This window comes from Dendrobium catenatum, unplaced genomic scaffold (genome assembly GCF_001605985.2).
Source record: "Dendrobium catenatum unplaced genomic scaffold, ASM160598v2 fragScaff_scaffold_794, whole genome shotgun sequence".
Classification (NCBI taxonomy): domain Eukaryota; kingdom Viridiplantae; phylum Streptophyta; class Magnoliopsida; order Asparagales; family Orchidaceae; genus Dendrobium; species Dendrobium catenatum.
The window spans coordinates 113,563-132,320 of NW_021319256.1; the positions used below are offsets into that span (position 1 = coordinate 113,563).

Sequence of the window (18,758 nt, forward strand, 5' to 3'; positions counted from 1 at the left end):
CTGATTATTATTAAAATTATACGTTATTTATGCTCCTTGACATTCTTAAGATTTTCAGTTTTGTGATTTTATATGGAGGATAGCAAATTAGATTAAAGACATCCATTTTCTCCACCCCTTAAATTTTTATATCTTTCGTGTGGTAATGATTCTCTTATAGCTAGTTAAAGACACCCTAAAGCACTTTGATGATGACATAACTTAACACAAATGATATCTTAATCATCTATCGTTGGACCTTAGAAAGTGTTCTTGTATTGTAGATGGATGAGTAGGTGGTTTGTTGGTGGTATTGCATAAAGGATGTTGGATATTCTGGTGTGGAGTTTCTAACATGAATTTCCCAGAATTGTCATCATGAGATTGCAGTGGACATTCAAGTTTTATTTTATATTTTAAATTATGGACAATTGTGGCAGTTTAAACCGTCACAAACGTCCAAAATTATGTCGGTTAAAACCTCCATAATACTGAAAATCAGTTTATTTTTCATTTGTTGTGGCAGTTATAACCGGTGCAAATGTATAACTTAACATCGGTTATAACTGCTGCTAAAACAAGCGCATCCTTTGATTTACCCCATCGGTCCTAAAACGATTGCGGAATATCATTGCAGTGCATTATAATTACAACGGGGGTGCAGCAATTTTAGAATCACTACAAAAGAAAATGTAGTGGTTATAACCACCAGGATAAGTAAAAAATTGTGCTGTGATAGCCCTATTTTTTGTAGTGGATGGTTACCAGATAGAGGTCTGACAACGATGGTTGGATAAAGGTCCGACGACAATGGTCAAGCAGCCACGGCCTGGTGGTGAGGGTTAGCTGATGGTGGTGTCGAGTTGGAGCTTCGAGATGCTTCAAGCCTTAGAGCTCTATTGAGTCTCCAGCCTAGGGTCTAGCCCCAAAAAGCCAAACCCCCTCCATGTGCGAAAAGGGGGTGAGATCTATTTATATATTTTAATAGTGGCATGCTCCATAAATACTAAAAAGATCAAGGGAAAATTTGGAGTACTTCATCGAACGCCTTGATTGATTCCATTGCTTATGGAGCATTTGTTCAACATTTAAGTACTTATTGATGTAAAAATAAAGCCAACTTGGGCTCATTGGATTCTTCTCGTCGAGTCGCTCGATCGACTATAAGCACGTCAGATTTGAATATTATTTAGCCATCTAATTAATACTTAGGTGTTTTCTAATATGTTTTATGACTTTGATTTGAGCCCATTTATGATTAGATTGGACCGATTTGTTTATCTGGTTGAGACAACCAATTTGATTATAAGTTTATTAAAATCGGAGTCCAGATGTTTTCACATTTAATTTTGAAAGTATTTGGGGGAAAAATTATGCCGCCACACAGATTCGATGTTCTCTTATTTTATAATCGAATACTATATTAAGAATAAAGTACAATCTCGAGAGACTGACACAATAATCTATAACAAAATAGAGTTTTGGAAAATAATATTTTTATGATCAAACACAATTCAGATAATAACATATCATTTCGAAATATGAGCATGCAATTTTATAGAGTGTGCTTAAAAATAGAAATAGGGTTTTGAAAATTCATCTATTCTTTTAATTAGATGTAACAAGGAGAACATTATATTATCTTAAATGACGAACATAATATATAAAAGCAAGAATGAATTTTATAAAATTCATTATTTTTAAGATTGAATATAACAAGTATAATGTTATATAACCTGAAAAGATAATAATAACATTCTACGAGTATATTTAAAATTAGAAATAAGTTTTTAAAACATATTTGCGTTCCCAAAGATTTTTCCCTTATTTATAGGAATAAAACAAGGTTTATTTTAATTTAGAGTTCTCAAATCTCTATAACGGAAAGCCCCTATAGTTAATTACATCTTAGGAAGGGGGCTCTTAGGAAAACTCTTGATTAAAAAAACGATTTCATACCCTATGATTACAAAGTAAAAGACCAGGAAAGAAGTAAGATTTTTTCAAGGAGAAACCTCAATGTTGAACAGTTTTTAGCTAGTCAAAAGGGAAAAAGTAGGAGATACTTGATTCTGAAAAGCTAAGAGGCAACCTAAGTCTATCATATGTTGGACTTTAAGTTTTTGAAGAAAATTTTTATATTTAAGTTGGCATTTTAATTAGAAATTTGGGATTATATTCTCGGATGATGGGGACTTATGATTTTAAGTCTACATGAGAGCTTAAGTCTAATTTGGGTAATACAAAACAGTGACCCGAACTTATATAATGAAGTGCAAATCTGGATTTACTCCAGCCTGGATTGGGGATCTAGCTAACCACCTAGGTATTTTAAAAACATGTGTCCGGTCTTTTTATGAAAGATGGGTAGAGACATTATTTAAGTTTTGAGGCTAAGATAAATCTTAGTTGGCCCCTTAACTTATGTATGGTAAATAATGCTTGAGAGTAAAATTCAATTAAAATTTTAGACTCTTTTAATTTGTATATAATGCAATGCATGCTAATTGACTAAAATATATAAAATAATTATGAAGCAATTTTAAAATCAGGCTTAAAAAATATATTTTTCTCTAGATATTGCACATCTCCTTGATAGAATTGCATCATAATAGGTCAGGTGGTCTGCTAGAATCCGCGGTCCAGGAGGTACTTAAAAAGATAGATAAAATAATAATATGTATATATGCTGACTTTCGATGGTCTCGAGCTTACTTCAGTTTCTATGTGAGCCTAAATAATTTATTTAAGTTTAAGTATAAAAGATTTTATTCGTGCCCTCATAAAACTTCAATCGTATTCAGATTAAAACAAAACACGACATGCAAGAAACTTAAAAAAATAAATATTTTTTACTAAGCAAATAATGTAAACAATCAAATTAAATTATCAAAATATAATATCTAAAGTTTATATGGCAAGTGTCACTTTATTTACAACCCATAATTTGCTGAAAAATAAAATGATCGAGTACCACTGACAATAAATTTGGATTCTAATCATGTGACTGACGCAAGTGATTTTGAAATGAGATATCTCTTCTTTTCTTCACCTGTTTGTCTTCTCTCCTTAATCTACTTTCTTTTTGCAAGCTCCTTGAATTCACTCGGTATGGATATCCAAATGAAAAGAAACTCATTTCCGAAGGGGTATTTTCTTTCCCTTTGGATATTAAAGTCATCATAACTTTTTTTTTAAATAGAAAAGAATATTCCCCTAAGGGATATTCTCTCCTTTTTGAATTCAAAGTTAGATGTGATATCTCAATTTCAAATCACTTTTATATGACAACTCTTTTAAATATATTTACATTACATCTCATTATCTCAATAAAAAAAAAGTTAAACCGCCTATAAGGTTATCCTAAACAGTTATAATAAAATCATCTCAAACAGTTATATATTTGTATTTAATTTATATTTATCAGACACACTTGATCATGCTCTTTTAATTTTAAAGGGGGTTTAATATTTTGCATATATAGAAAAATTATGTCAGTTTAACTTTTTAATTTTCTCAATTTGATTTATCCATGTATGAGTATGATCACTTGCAAAAAATTCTGTGGATTTTGTTTTTATTTTAATAATTTATTATATTTTTAAATTTTATTTTTATTTTTATTTTTTATTATATTACTATTATTTTTTTTCCTTTTTAATTGATTATAATTTATTATTTAACCTCTCTTTAAATTTTATTTAGGATTGTTTTGATTATATGTTTATGATTTTTATGATTCTATTGATTTTTGTTTTAATTTAACAATTAATTTATCCCTAATATTTTCATAATTTTAATTCAAATATTTTTTTATAGTTGGTTTGAATTATTATTTATAGTTATAGTTTCGAATTCTTAAAGGAAATTTTAATGATTGTTTGATTATTATTTAGGATTGGTTGCTTTTAGGTTAAAAAGTCTTCATTAATTATAAGGACAGGTGTCACTAAGTTTTCTTTATTTAAAATTTATATATGAATCCTAAATTTATTCTATGTTTTCTAAGACTTGCTCTTAATTATTATCCTTAAATGACACTACTATTTTGTAGGATGGTAATTACAGTCACAAATCCTTTGAACATATACGTGATTGTAAACTAATGTATTTTGGATTCTAAATAACAGAATAAAATTTAAATAACAAAAAAAATACTTGCTACTAAATTTGAATTTAAAATATATAATAAAAAAGCTAGAATTTCTACAAGGCTCTATGGTTGGGAGATCACAAAACATAATAAGGGTTTTGAGCCTTAAGGTTACCTAAGTTTTTAGAATACTCATATATATTGGAGCTAATGTCCGGTGATATCCTATTGTAGTCCTTTACCCGGTTGGATAATAGCGACTACAACCTTTAGTCCATTTCTTTTTGTCTACTTGATCGGTATCATTCCGTATAGTTCATGCAAACAAAAAAATAAAACTAGGGATTATAAGCACATTTAATACTTATAGTTGAAAAATTTTAAAAAATATTATTTAAATTCAAACGTACCTTTTTCTCGAGCTTGCACACTGGCTCGTTGATCGTCTTTTGAACTTTTCACTTTTAAAACGCATACTTTATATTTTTTCAAAATTCACCCCAAGGCACAAAAAAGAGGAAGAAGAAGAAGAAGAGAGAGAGATAGAGAAAGAAAGAGAGCTTTTGCTTTTCAACAATCATTTAAATAACCTATTCTCCAACATCTACACTTTGCTTTTCACTTCACAACAATCAAACTTTCATTTTTCACTATTTTTCACACTTTGTTTTCCAAAACCTACACTTTTGCTTTCTTTTCCAAAACCTACACACTTTTCACTTTTCAAAACACACTCAAGCTTCACCTTTTAATACAAACTCAATTTCACCATTCTTAGTTTTCCAACATACACCATTCTCACAAAATTATGCACTTTACTTTTCCATGCACATTTCAGTTTCCAAAGAAAACTCACAAATTACCTTTCCGAATTATACACACATTTCACCTTTCCAAACCCCACAAATCTCACTTTTTTTTATCTTTCACACACATCACCTTTTCAAACACTTCATTTTCAACACATACTTTCCCAAGCACTTTACTTTTAAATTGAAATACAATTCACTTGTCCCAAAATTCACAACATTTCTTCTCTTAACGACAACTCATTTTCCCTTGTGAAATATAAATCAATGTTCACCATTGTCTTTCCCCCATCACAACACATAACCACTCATGTTATAAATGTATAAAAAAGTCACTAAAATTTTCTCATGTATGAATATAGAATATATTAAAATGTAGAAAATCCTTTAACATGATTCAATGAAACAAATGTCATCTCTAAAAGCACCCACAACTTTTCTTTTTCTTAAATCACCATATGAGAGTATGCGAATTGCTTTCTTCACCTCTATAAAAATCATATTTCAACTCAAATACTTATACATGATTGAATGAAAGAAACAATTGCAACAAATTTCTTTCCAAAATTCAAAGGGTACGACCGATGTATTTGCCCAACTTTCTTTTTACATCACATATGCATGGATAGTGAACTTTAAAACACAAGATACATATATATATGCATTTTCTTTACTCAACTATGCTTTATTGTGTTGATAATACAGTATTGCAACTTACATGCTCCTATAGGCTTTTCCAAGAGAGAACAAATTCATCAATCCTTGATACGCAATATAATATTAAACCTTGAACATGCATACAATTCTTCTAGCTTATTCATTCATTCTAAATCGACACATAACAAATGAAATTTGAGAAAGAAAAGAACACTATAGCAACTTTATTTCCTTCCGACAATTCAAGAACACCTTTCAATTTAAACCATATAATTTTTCATTTAACCCACACATGTTCAAGATTGGAACATGAAATCACATAAGAACTTCATCCTTTTAATCAATGCCTATTTTAAATACAACTTCACATGCGAAGATCCAAAGACAATTTTATGTTTCCATACTTAATTATCCAATGAACTCATACACAACAGAAAGATTGAGGCAACGCTAAGAATTCTTTTGAGGAGAATTTTAATCCCTTGAAACATGATACTGAAATACCCTTGCTCAACAATGAAAGCAAACAAAGATATCAAAAACCATGTTGTGATGAAAATCATATGAATGTTTGACTTGTATATGATTACCATTTGTTACAAATATATATATAAAGTTTTCTTGTCTTTCTCTAATTCATATATTTCTTGGGAGTATGAACGAAATAAAACATAGATATGCTTTCCCAATAGCTCTTTATTTACCCAAAACTCATCTCATTCCTTAATAGACAAAAACACGAACACCGTTGATGCATTTGATAAATGAGGCTATAATTTCCTCCAATCTATGCATAAAGTTCCAAACTATACATTTCATTATACAAGCCACAATAAGTATATTATTCTGCAGATTTTACACACACAGAGATTAGTTTTAAATGATATGGATCTTTCCATAAACCCATTCATGATTCATCAGACTATCTAGTTAAGTCTTGAAGAGTAAGCATTCACAGGCAAGGGAGTATTCATCCCAAACAAGTGCAGAAATTTAAGTCTAAAATGAATGAATATTTAGCTAAATAACCTCATTTGATAGGCTAACTATCCAACAAAATTATCCATAAAAGAAAGAACAATTAGAGGAAGAAGAGTAGAAGAAGAATCAAGAAGAAGAGGAGAAGAAAAATCAGGAACAAGAGAAGGTTTACCACTTCCTCCTGCCTCTAGTGGAACAATCCGCAGCAGAGAGGGGTTTGGTCGGGGTCCCTAGGGTTGTGCGAGCGGAGAGGGAGATCGGTTGGGTAGCTTGAGAATAGCAAGGCGACGGACCCTGGGTTTTCCGAACTAGAGAGGAGACGGGCTTTCAGCCTTGGCGTCGTTTGCGAGCAGAGAGCGACGGGAGAGGGGGAGAGCCGGAGAGGCGTTTATTGATGACCGAATCAGAGGGAGATGGGGAGGAGTTGTGCCAATGAGAGTGTGAGTTTGCGAACTGCAGAGAGTGGCAGGGCTAAGAGCAGTTTCGCGAATTGGAGCCAGGGACCGAGAGGTTCTGTTTTGCTTGGACCGGTCCTAACCAAGATCTTCATTTGAAAATCCTATTTTTTTTTTAGAATACAGCTGATTTAAACAAGTCTATAGGCAAGATTTTAATTAATCAAATTTAGAAGATATAGAGAAACTTTAATGAATTTGATAGATTAATTTAGTGAAATGAATTAAACTTTTAATTTATAAAGGTTCAAAAAAATTTAATAAATTTATTTATCACTAATTTGTTTTCAATTAACTGGCAACGATTCAATTTGAATTAATCAGGGCTGTTGTCCTAAAATCAAACCTGATTTGAGTTAATTTCACTTCCTCTCCCATCCATTTATGTCGAATTTGGAGGCTAAGTCAATACTACGTCAATAGGTATCCACTTAATAGAAATTCTAAAGGTAACATCTACTCTAGACTATGCGGACCTTTTTTTTTTAGACTTTAAGGACCTAGACACTAAAGATTAGTTTCGAAAAAAATGACCTCAAATAATGAGGTCAACAGAAATTTGCCAACTAAAATATGCCTTCAGATTCATGCTCAATCAAAGCTATTTTTGATGACGGATCATACCCTAATTTGCAGTGGCGAAGCCAGAAAATATATCTAGGGGGGCCTAAATTTTAATTTTTTTTTATTTTCGTTCAACATTTTACATCTAGGCTTATGACCAATATAATCAGTATTAAAAATGATAAAACTTTGGTAATTAATTAGTTTATTTTCTTCTTTCACAAAATGACTTCAATACTGAAATCACTCGATTTCTACTAGAACATGATTAATATATTAACTAAATACGTGATATTAAAAATCTCATTGCTAAAAAAAATCATAAAATCTCTTTAAGATCGAATCATTATAGGAATAAGCTAATATCAATCAAGAAAAAAATGTAAATGAATAGGAAATTAAATATATAGTGATTTAAATGGATGACCGATGTTAAATTTCTTGATTGTGGGCTGTTTATTGGGCATTTAAATGTCTTAGCGATATCAGAATTTGGCGATCTTGGGCTCATTGGATTCGTCTTGTCTAGCCGCTCGATTTGACTATAAGCATGTCATGTTTGGAAACCGTTTGTTAATCCAAATTATGGTTTGAATCTTACAAATATGCTTCGGGTCTTTGATTTGGAGTCATTTGGCTTCAGATTGAGTTGAATTGGGTGTCGTTAGGTTCGTATTTTCGAGACGTTCAGTTCGGCTATAAGTTTACTAAAATCAGAGTTCAGATGGTCTCTGATTTAATTTTTGAAGTTTCCAACTTGATTTTGTCATGAGATTAAAAAATAAAAAATTTCAAATTTTTTAAGGGGGGTACGTGCCCCACCTTGCTAGAATGAAACCAAAAAATTCTATCAATATATTTCCATATAAAAAATTCATTAGGATGCGTTGGATTCAAATATACCACTGAAGTATGCCTGAAGCCTTACATGCTCCATATATATATATATATACATAGTTGGTTGTCGACGGTGGTCAAAGAGATTATAGTCGGTGGGCGACAGAGGTTACAGGGACCATAGTCGATGGGGGATGGAAGTTGGTGGCCTAGCGATGGTTACCAGATGGAGGTTTGACAGCAATGATCGGGCAAAGGTTTGATAGCAACGGCCTGGTGGCGAGGGTTCGCTGACGGTGGTGCTGAGGTGGAGCTCCGGAATGCTTCGATCCTTCGAGCACTATTGAGTCTCTAGTCTCCAAAAGTCCAAGCCCCCTCCATGTGGGAAGAGGGGGTGGAATTTATTATAGATTTTGCATAGTGGCATGCTCCATAAATATGGAAAAGATTTAGGGCAAATTAAGAGTGCTCCATCAGATATGTTTTATTGATTCTCTCAATTATGAAGTGTTTGTTTAGCATTTAAGGGCCTTATTGCTATCAAAATAAAGTGAACTTTGGCTCGTTGGATTCTTCTCGTCCAGCCGCTCGATTCGACTATAAGCATACTAGATTTGGATATTATTTAGTCATCCAATTAATACTTTGGAGTTTGCAAATATATTTGAAGTCCTTGATTTTAGCCCATTTACGATCGGATTGAACCAATTTGTTTGTTTGGCTGTGACGTTCAATTTGATTATAAGTTTGTCGAAATCGGAGTTTAGATGTTCCCGCATTTAATCTTCGAGGTTGCCAACTAAAATATGCCTCAAGATTCGTGCTCAATCAAAGCTATTTTTGTTGACGTATCATACCCTAATATGCTTCAAATATATTCTTTTTTTTATATAAATATACCTTCTATAAACTCTATTCTGTCTTCTATTTTCTCATCTTATCAAACCTTACTAATATATTTCTTTCTCTCTACAATTTGCCGTGATAAGGTTCACTTTGTATCTTATTAGACGCTAATCAGAAGTATAATTAATTGTAAAACATCAATACTTATGTAACAACAAGAGATAGAAGAGAACTTATTCTGTTTTTAAAGCTGAAAAAAGCAGATTCCTTCTGCATAATTGTTATCTTCTGATCAACTTTCCCAGATTCCTATTAGACAAAAAACACCACTTTGAAAGAAAAAAAAAACCATTATATTTACTCTGAGAAGAGTGTAATATATAAGAAATAAATCAAAAATTTATATTACCTTCATCTTAGTCCCAGCTTCTTATAAAGTTTGTTGTTCATATTCTTCTTCCCAAACGCTAACTTACCATATAATTTGCAGCGAAGAAATGAAAGACTGGGCGGCATCGATTATAGCTTCAGCCTTGTTCGGATTTCTGAGTCCAGGAGTAATAATTCAGATGGCGGGGAGATATAGGCCTGTTGAATTCTTTAATATGAAGACCAGCTGTGTTTCTATTTTAGTTCATGCTCTTATCTTTGCTATTCTACTTATGCTCTTTCTCATCATTCTTCATCCTCATCTCTATATTTGACATTGAATTTCTGAGCTGCTTTTAAGGTGGAGTGAGGTTTTCTTTAGGGGAAATAAAGATATGTTTTCCAGTGTTTGTTGATTTAGTTCTTAATCAGAGAATTTTGTTTATGCAATTGTTTATTTGTTGTGTAATAAGCACATATTGTGCACTTGCTATGTACTCCAAAATGATAAGTACACAAAAAATATACTAACAGTATATAACGGAGTACTTCATCTATTTCTGGAGTACACAGCAAGTAAATTCCTATGTACTCCCAGCATAGATATGTTATGGTCGCCATTGAATCGATAAAAATTAAGCAATCTTTGATGAGCACATAATTCTTTTTCTAATAAAACTATATGACCACATCTTTATCCTAAACTATCACGTTGTACTTAATGTGGGGATGGTTTAATAATCTTAGTGGACTTATGGTAAAATTTGTTTTGATACTAAAGGGACGAAAATTATTGGGCTTAATGAGATACTCGTTGGATTATGAGATTGGCTGATCAATGGCATAGTAAAATTAGTTCAGATTCTATCAGACTATCAGTCTGTAGCTCTGCAGTAATGAATATCCTGTGTTTGTTCATTGTGGAGGAATATAAATGGCCTTGATTTTGTATGGAAGCCTAGCAATTTACAATCACTTTTTTATTTGTTGCTCATTGCAATTATCTGCTTAAGATGTTATTAAGTTTATTTAGATTATAAATCTTAGAATTATTGTAATATATAGATTTGTGATAGTTGTTTTGACCTTTTAAGTGCTTCTAACTGTGTATATTGGGCCTGTGCAAATTTAGGGGATGAAAATATGCTTGGAATTGCTTCAGCTTTTTAAGAAATGTTCATTGGCAAAGTAATTAGAAATTAATATTTATAATTTGCTAAATTATATCTCATACAAGAATATTAAGGGGACTCCCTATGATATGCCCTCACAAGCTCACATTACTAGAATATATATGGAATTGATTTCTGAATAAAATCTCCTCATGATCTTAGTCTCATTGGATTTGACTGTTGGGATGCTCGATTCAACTATAAAAATACAAGATTTTGAGATCTTTTAATTGTCTAATTAATGTCCTAAGGTTTTTCAATTACACTTAAAACGATTGACTTGGGGTCATTCAAATTAGAGTCAAACCAAATTTTTATATCACTGGCTTGTTGAGAAATTCAATTCGATATAAGTTTGTTTAAATCAGAGTTCCGTTGGATTATGAGATTGATGAATATGTAGATGTATTTTTTATTTGCATTCTATATCGTTCCACTCAATGAAATTTTTAATTTGCATACACTTGTTGATCCCATGATCACAACTAATGAAGTATTTAATTTTAATGATAATAAATGATGCTTGTTGGAAAATTAGTTTAATGAATTATTTGCTTGAATAATGCTTTTAGCTCTATATTTTTAAATAGTATAACTGAAGCTGAAGTAATACTACTCATATTTCTTTTAAAGTATAAAAAAAAAAAAATTATATTAGAACTTTCTCTTATTTCAGAATTCTCTTGATGGCATAAAGCTTTTTTATTTTCTTAGTACCAACAGTTCATGACTGAAAGCTTATTGTTGGGAGGAATTTGGTTAGAAGACTAGTTGTTTTCTCTAGAACAAAAGAGATGTGGGCTGCAAATTAAAGGATCAACAAATTTAGCTTCAAGCTATATCCGACGTCATTGAAGCAGCTAACGAAGAGAAACAGGCGTTTGGTTGGGCATCAATGATTGGCAAACACTTTGTATTGATTGATCTTTTAAAGCAATAGGCAAAATCTAATACAATTGTTGAGTCTTCAAAAAGAGATAAAATATAAAAGCTAATCAATATGTACAAAACACGAAGAATTTTATGCAACATCCGAAAGTATAATAAAATACCTAAAATGTTGTTATTGACATAAACCATCAAAGCTCACACTCCATAGAGCAAACATTTCAGAACCACATTAGCTACATGGAAATAAGGCTTCATTTGTGTCAATTTTATTACTACTTTAATTTTAGATCACAATTATAATTTTTTTTTTGTCCTTAATATTTCACTGCTTTAAAAAATTTCATATACTGGAAAACTATTTTTACAATAGCTTAAAAACAACTTTCTCTATAATAATTTTATAAAACAATAAAAAAATTATCCCAAACGAAGACTAAATATATTTAGCACATTTTCTTTATAGGATAAAAAGTAAGCCCACAACTTAAGAATAGAAATAATTGTAGCCATTTTATTTTAGTCAATCTACCATCAAATTCTACATCCTTAACCTCAATTGCCTTCATTTTTGTATTCATATTATTCAAAATACATTTCTTTGTTTCATTAGAACATGATACAAATTTGCACTTTTACTGTAAAAAAAAAACAAAATAGTAACACCATGAAGTCATTAAAAACATAGTTTATATTATTAAAAACTCATTATTGTGGGATTTTTTCCCATTTTCTTCTCTTCTATTTGACTACTAAAAACATTGTGTATCAGCTTTAACATATCAAATATAATTTTGACAATAACTTTCAATATGTGATGTAAGTTAATATCCCCAATCAAATGTAACTCAACTTGGTTTATTGGTTATGAGCTTTGGCCACTAACCAAGAGGTCATTGGTGAGTTTGTCTTAATTGGTCTTAATGCCCACCCCAAAAAATATCCTCAATCAAGATTGTTCTATACATATAGATCATAATATAATTAATCATGAGCGCTTGCACTTACAAAATAATTAATAATTGAACATTAATACGAACCCTAATTGATGTCAAAATAGTGGCAGACCAGAAATTTTATTAGTGGGGGCACAAATTAGATTTTTCAAATATTTCTTTAATTTTTTTGATTCAACCTTGAAACCATAATTTATTTTTATGTAAAAATTAGAATTATAACGGATGAATAATAGAATAAATCTGATTAACTACTATTCTTTATAATAAAAAATGTTGGGGGGGCATAATAATACTATAATTGACCACTTAACTCTTGCACCGACTTCAAAGTAGTGAAAGTAAAATATTCTTCAAGAATCATGAGCATCATATGAACTTGGTAGATTAATTATATTTCATTTGGTCAATTATAGACAATATGATTGTTTCCTTCCTTGATTACTTAATATACTATAGCTATCCTAATCGATACGTTTGAACTTGGCCTAACATGTTATGTGGCAACGATCCAATAAAAGCATTGGCAGAGGAGAAGATACTAATCGATACTTAATATCCTATTACTCTCAATTTTTAATCATCTAAATCAATAAAAGCATCGGTATGGATCAGATATCTTGGAGATGCCATTGCTTCTCATGCTTGAAATCTCGAGAAAACATAGCGAGATGCCATTGCTTCTCATGCTTGAAATCTCGAGAAAACATAGCCAAATGCCAAGTCAGCGCAAATAGGGGGTGAGAAAAAAATTAGCCAAAAACTACAGAGGAGAAGATAACTGCTGAAGCGATCAGACTCAAGCTACTGATGGTCCCATAAGTGGGTGCCCAAGCCAAAGCATTGGCAGTTAGTTGTGTTTCTTCTACTTATTTTCTCTTCTGTCGAAGCAACCGGAAGCGAGTGGTGAAGCGACAAGACTCGCCATTGCTTATGCTTGTTTTCTCTTGAATTCCCTGAGCTCCGCTAGGGTTTAGGGAGTGAAGTGTAATTAAATAAAAGATGAGGATGAAGCGACGAAGATGGTTCCATGGGCTTCTCTCTTTTTGACCTTGTGTGATTTCCTTTTTCGCTCAAAATGAGTGGGTTTCTTTTAAGCAAAAAATGGCCCGCGGGGCGGGATTTGGAATACTCCGAAGTTTCACTTTAATTTTTATTATGTTGAGAAAACACCAAAAACTAAAAAATATTGGCCAAATTTTCGGAAGTAGCACGGTTGATGCCGTTATTAGGAGAAGCAGCGTGGTCTCATAATAATTTGAGAAACAGCAACTACGCCATAAAAATTGGCGTATTTAAAGAATACGCCGTAATAAAAAGTGCATTCTAAAGAGTACGCGTTATCGTTTAGCGTATTCTAAAGAATGCGCGTAATCGTTTAGCGCATTCTAAAGCCAAAACATCTGGCGTAATTTATAGAATGCGCCTATATAGTTGGCGCATTCCATTGTTTTTTTCTTGGCAGCTGTCGTGTCCCCGGCCAGATTCGCAAATTCCGCGCATTCAGTGCGGTGCGGTGGTTGATGGTTTGTTTGGTGGCATTCAGTGCGGTGGATTGATTGAGGTGGTTGGGGAGATAAGCAGAAATGGTTATAAAAGCCGGGGAGTGCTGGGGAGAAGGCACCGCATTAGCTATTCACTTATTCTCCAGAGAGGAAGAGAAGGTTAGTTCCTTACTTTTTGTATAATTATATTTTATCTTTGTTGAATAGTTTGCAGAGTTTATAGTTTATTTAATTTTCATGTGTTATGACAGAAAAATTTTGTATTCGTAGTTTGTTAATTATTTTTGTTGTTGAATAATTTTGTTAGCCTTTTTGTATGTTCATTGAAGAACTTCCGTATGCTGAGTTAAATATTTTGTTTATTATTTGAAGTTGGTAATGTATGGTCGGAGACCTTATTTTGGGAGACACGTTTATATATTTTCATCATGGTTTTATTGTTTATGTTAGAGGGATTAGGATATATTTATTGGAAATTGCTTAGCCTTTTCTCTCCCTTGACCAACTATTTTATAAAATTTAAGAAGGAAAATAAAGATGGTGGAGATTGGTTTAAAAAACAAACACGTAATATTTGATTTCCACTTGGTGTAAAAGCATTAAAAAGTGTTTATTATTTGAAAATTTGTACTTTGAAAACATTTAAGTAAAACAGTTTTAGAGAAGAATGATCTCCTGAAATATAAGTTTTTTTTATAATTTAAAAATAGTTATTTTATTTACTTAAAACAATTCATGGTGATAAGCGCATGCACTTGTTTTTTAGAATAATTTTTCCAAAGTTCAAAGGAAAGACTCATGTTTTTCGAATGAGGTATTTAGTAGTTTTCTCATTTTTTTCATTAAAATTTATGATAAAATATAAGTTTATTTGCATTATTAGGCTAATTTTTTTTAAAAAAAATAGCTGAATAGAATCACTAAACATTTTAATGTTAAAAAAAAACCTAAGAATATAAAGGCTTGCCAAAGACAGCAAGTAAATACGAATAGTTGTGTGTAAGTAACAAAGAAGGATCCAAAAGAACAGTTTTGATTAATGTAATAATTGTAAGTTATTTTAGTAACGAGAGGAAACCTAACTTCATGGTTCTATTTTTTTTTTTAAAATGAATGTTAGTGTTAAGAAAGAGTATTGATTTAGTTTATTTTGCTTTGTACTGAAAAACTATTATTTTAGATAAGTCTTACAAAAAATTGTATAGTTAACTTAAAAAATTCTCCCTCCGGTTTACTGGCGATAGAAACCTACGGGATTTCTTTCTCCCCCTCCGGTTTTCTGGCGATAGAAACCAACGGGATTTCTTTCTCCCCCTCCGTTTTTCTGGCGATAGAAACCTACGGGATTTCATCTTCTCCCTCCGGTTTTCTGGCGATAGAAACCAACGGGATTTCTTCCTCCCGCTCCGGCTTACTGGTGGTTGAGGCTTCTGCGCGCGAGGAGGGGCGCTAGTCGAGCAGGAAAGAATTCCAACTCGCAAATAGCGGTCAACAACTATATTTCTTTTAGATAAATTTTTATCAGTAAATATCTTATGCAATTAAAAATAAGAATGTCATATTTAGTAATATCATTATAAGAATGCAAGCTTATTTTTTGCAAAGCACCCGTGTAGTATATTTGTTAAGTTAATTTAATAAATGTTAGATTATGTTAGTGATGGTTTCCGTCAGTTGTAAGTTTATTTAAAAAATTAAGATAGAAAGATATATTTTTCTGATATTTAACTTAGTTTGTAATAACATTAATATTTGTATTTTTGTTCATGAGATTAAAAATAAATAAGTTAATACACATTAAAATTTTTTTATGCAAATAGTTAGAAAATAAATTTTATTATAGCGTAATTTTTGACATAGGTTCTTAATATATTAACTAACGTGGAAAGAATTTTTCCCTAAGAAAAAATTATTTGTGAAAAGAATGTGCTCAATTGAAGGGATATCCCTGAATAATTTCCATCAAGGAAAAAGACAATTTTTTTAGGATATTCGTGAACAAAAAATTTAGATCTTTAAGGTATAATAATTTTATAATAAATGCACTTAATGATGATGAACAAGTATTTATTAATTATATTATAAGTAGGCATGACTTATATGGGTCGGTTGGGAGGACATTTAGAGTAGTTTTAATTTGCGTCTATTTTCGTATTACTTCGTCAAGAAAATCGTTAGCATTTAACTTTATACTCTCAAAATTTTTTAATATGAAAGCAATTAAAAGTTCTTACAATCCTATAAATAATGAAAATTAATTATTTTTTGTGAATAAAAGTAATTTAAAAGTTTTTAAATGTAAAAGCAATTAAAAGATGACATAATAATTTTTTTTAATTTTATGGCATAATAGATTAACATAAACTATAAATTTGTTATCCAGTTCTTATAATTAAAATGGAATGCTGTAATTAGTGTTGAACATTAATATTTTTTGGAAACATCATTTGGTTATTGTAATCAAATCATAACAAAAGTGAAGATGATATTAGAATTTAAATAGTTTATGTCATAAGTAACCTCAAAATATATTTAAATATTTTTTTACTTTTACTAATTAAAGAGATATAATGAATAGAATTCTTATGAACATAACTTGTTTTATAGATCTCCAAGGACCTTTAAAATTTATTGACATATAATTAGGGCAATGTTTAAGTGAATTTGAACTTTATATCATCAGCAAAGTATTTACATAAGTTTCTCTTATCTTCTTAGTATATCTCGGTTGTTGCTATATTTCGATGGTGAGTTACTTATTTCGGGCAAGTTCACACCAGCTTATATTGGCGGAAGAAATAGATCGATCCTTATCGATGGAATAATTACTCTTGAAATGTTAAAATTAAGAATTATGCGTGCAATAAGGATAAATTCAACAACAAACACTATTACCCTCACATGTCGTATTCGAGATAATGGTGGATTTTCTGCGACCAATGTCTTCGATGATGAGGTATGTGAGTACATATTGATGGAGGCCAAAACACATACTGTCGTTGTATATGTGGAGGTTGAGCAAATAAGTGATGCCCAAGATGATGGCCCATCAGCTCAAGCTTACATGTGAGTTCCAATTATTACTTTTCATAATTATATGAACAAACTTCTCCATTGTCCTCATTTAACTTTTGTGTATTAGGCCCACTCCCACCTCTGAAGCCTTTATTCCTATTGTTAGAGATATTTCGGGTAATGTTGAAGATCATTTACATGGGTGTAATAGGTTATGGGAGCGACCTATTCATTCAACGCAACAGCTTCCAAGAGCTGAACCTAGACGTGGTGTCGTTGAACATCCCTCTTGGGAGACAACTAACTACGAACAATCACAAAACATCCTACCCTCAGTAGCTTCAATGCCCCGTAATTCACAACACGAGCCGTACACGGGGGAACATGCTGATGGTGATAGAGATGAAGTTGAAGGGTATGAAACGATGAATAACAATAGTAGTAATTCGTCGGATGATGATAGCCCAAGATTGTACTCCCAGTGTCCTATGGAAGAATTTAACAACATAGAATGTAATGGCCAATGGTACATTGAAGATCACGCAACACAAAATTGTGATGGGTTAGATGGGATGAACATAAATAACGATTTTGTCGAAACTGTTAGGACAACATAACAGTGGGATGATGATGAAAATTTTGATACTCCATGTGTAAACATTGTTAGCCCGACAGAAGCAACTTCTCCAATAGAGTTATATGAAGGTCAGATATTTCATACTAAGGTAGATTTACAAGCCGCAATTAATGGTTGGTCAATTCTTCATAATGTTCAATTTTTAAATTCAACATCGAACAAAAGTCGATTGAGTATCATTTGTGCCCAACATGATAAAGTTGATCGTCCCTGCCTTTGGCGCTTACATGCATCAAGAAGTAAACATCTAGGTGGGTTATGGAAAATATCTACATATGGCCCTCCACATACATGCACCCACCCAATATTGGCTAGTGGACATCATAACTGCACATCGAAGTTTATATGCAGACTTATCATTCCTATAATTAGACAACAACTAGACATGAAGCCGAAGGAGATCATTGCTAGAATGGAGTCAAAGTTTGACATAATGATTTCATATATGAAGGCATGGGACGCACGTAGAAAAGCTATTGAAGCCACTTTTGGTAGCTACGAACAATCTTATCATTCTCTTTTTTGTTTTATGGAGGCCTTACGATTATCACAACCAGACACTGTATACAATATTCATGTCGTGCCTCCCAGACGCTTTAAGGGACTTTTCTGGGCATTTGGTACATGTATATGTGGTTGGGAACACTGCAGGCCAGTCTTGAGCATGGATGGGACATTCTTGCTTGGGAAGTATCGAGGCACCCTCTTGGCTGCGGTAGGAATTGACGGGAATGGTGGATTGTTTCCACTAGCATTTGCAGTGGTGGAATCGGAGAGCAATGAATCATGGATTTGGTTCCTACAAAAACTACAATAATTAGTATCAACTGTAGCTGTTCGGGAGAAGTTGTGCATTGTTTCTGATAAGCACCCAGGACTTGTACGTGGATGCAGGGAAGTATTTCCTAATGCAGTTCATAGGCACTGTCTTCGTCACTTGCGTGAAAATTTTAAAAAGATAGTTAGTCGTTTAGGAACTCCAGATAGTGAGGGAT

The 18,758-nt window shown here is 32.0% G+C and overlaps 1 protein-coding gene across 1 annotated transcript; it reads left to right on the top strand.

Annotated features, from left to right (window-relative positions):
* The first annotated feature begins 9,580 nt into the window (after nucleotides 1-9,580).
* LOC110111086 lies at nucleotides 9,581-10,126 on the top strand. Its single transcript, XM_020842786.2, has one exon. The coding sequence runs from the start codon at nucleotides 9,719-9,721 to the stop codon at nucleotides 9,923-9,925; it is 207 nt and encodes a 68-aa protein (XP_020698445.1). The 5' UTR covers nucleotides 9,581-9,718; the 3' UTR covers nucleotides 9,926-10,126.
* Nucleotides 10,127-18,758: the final 8,632 nt, after the last annotated feature.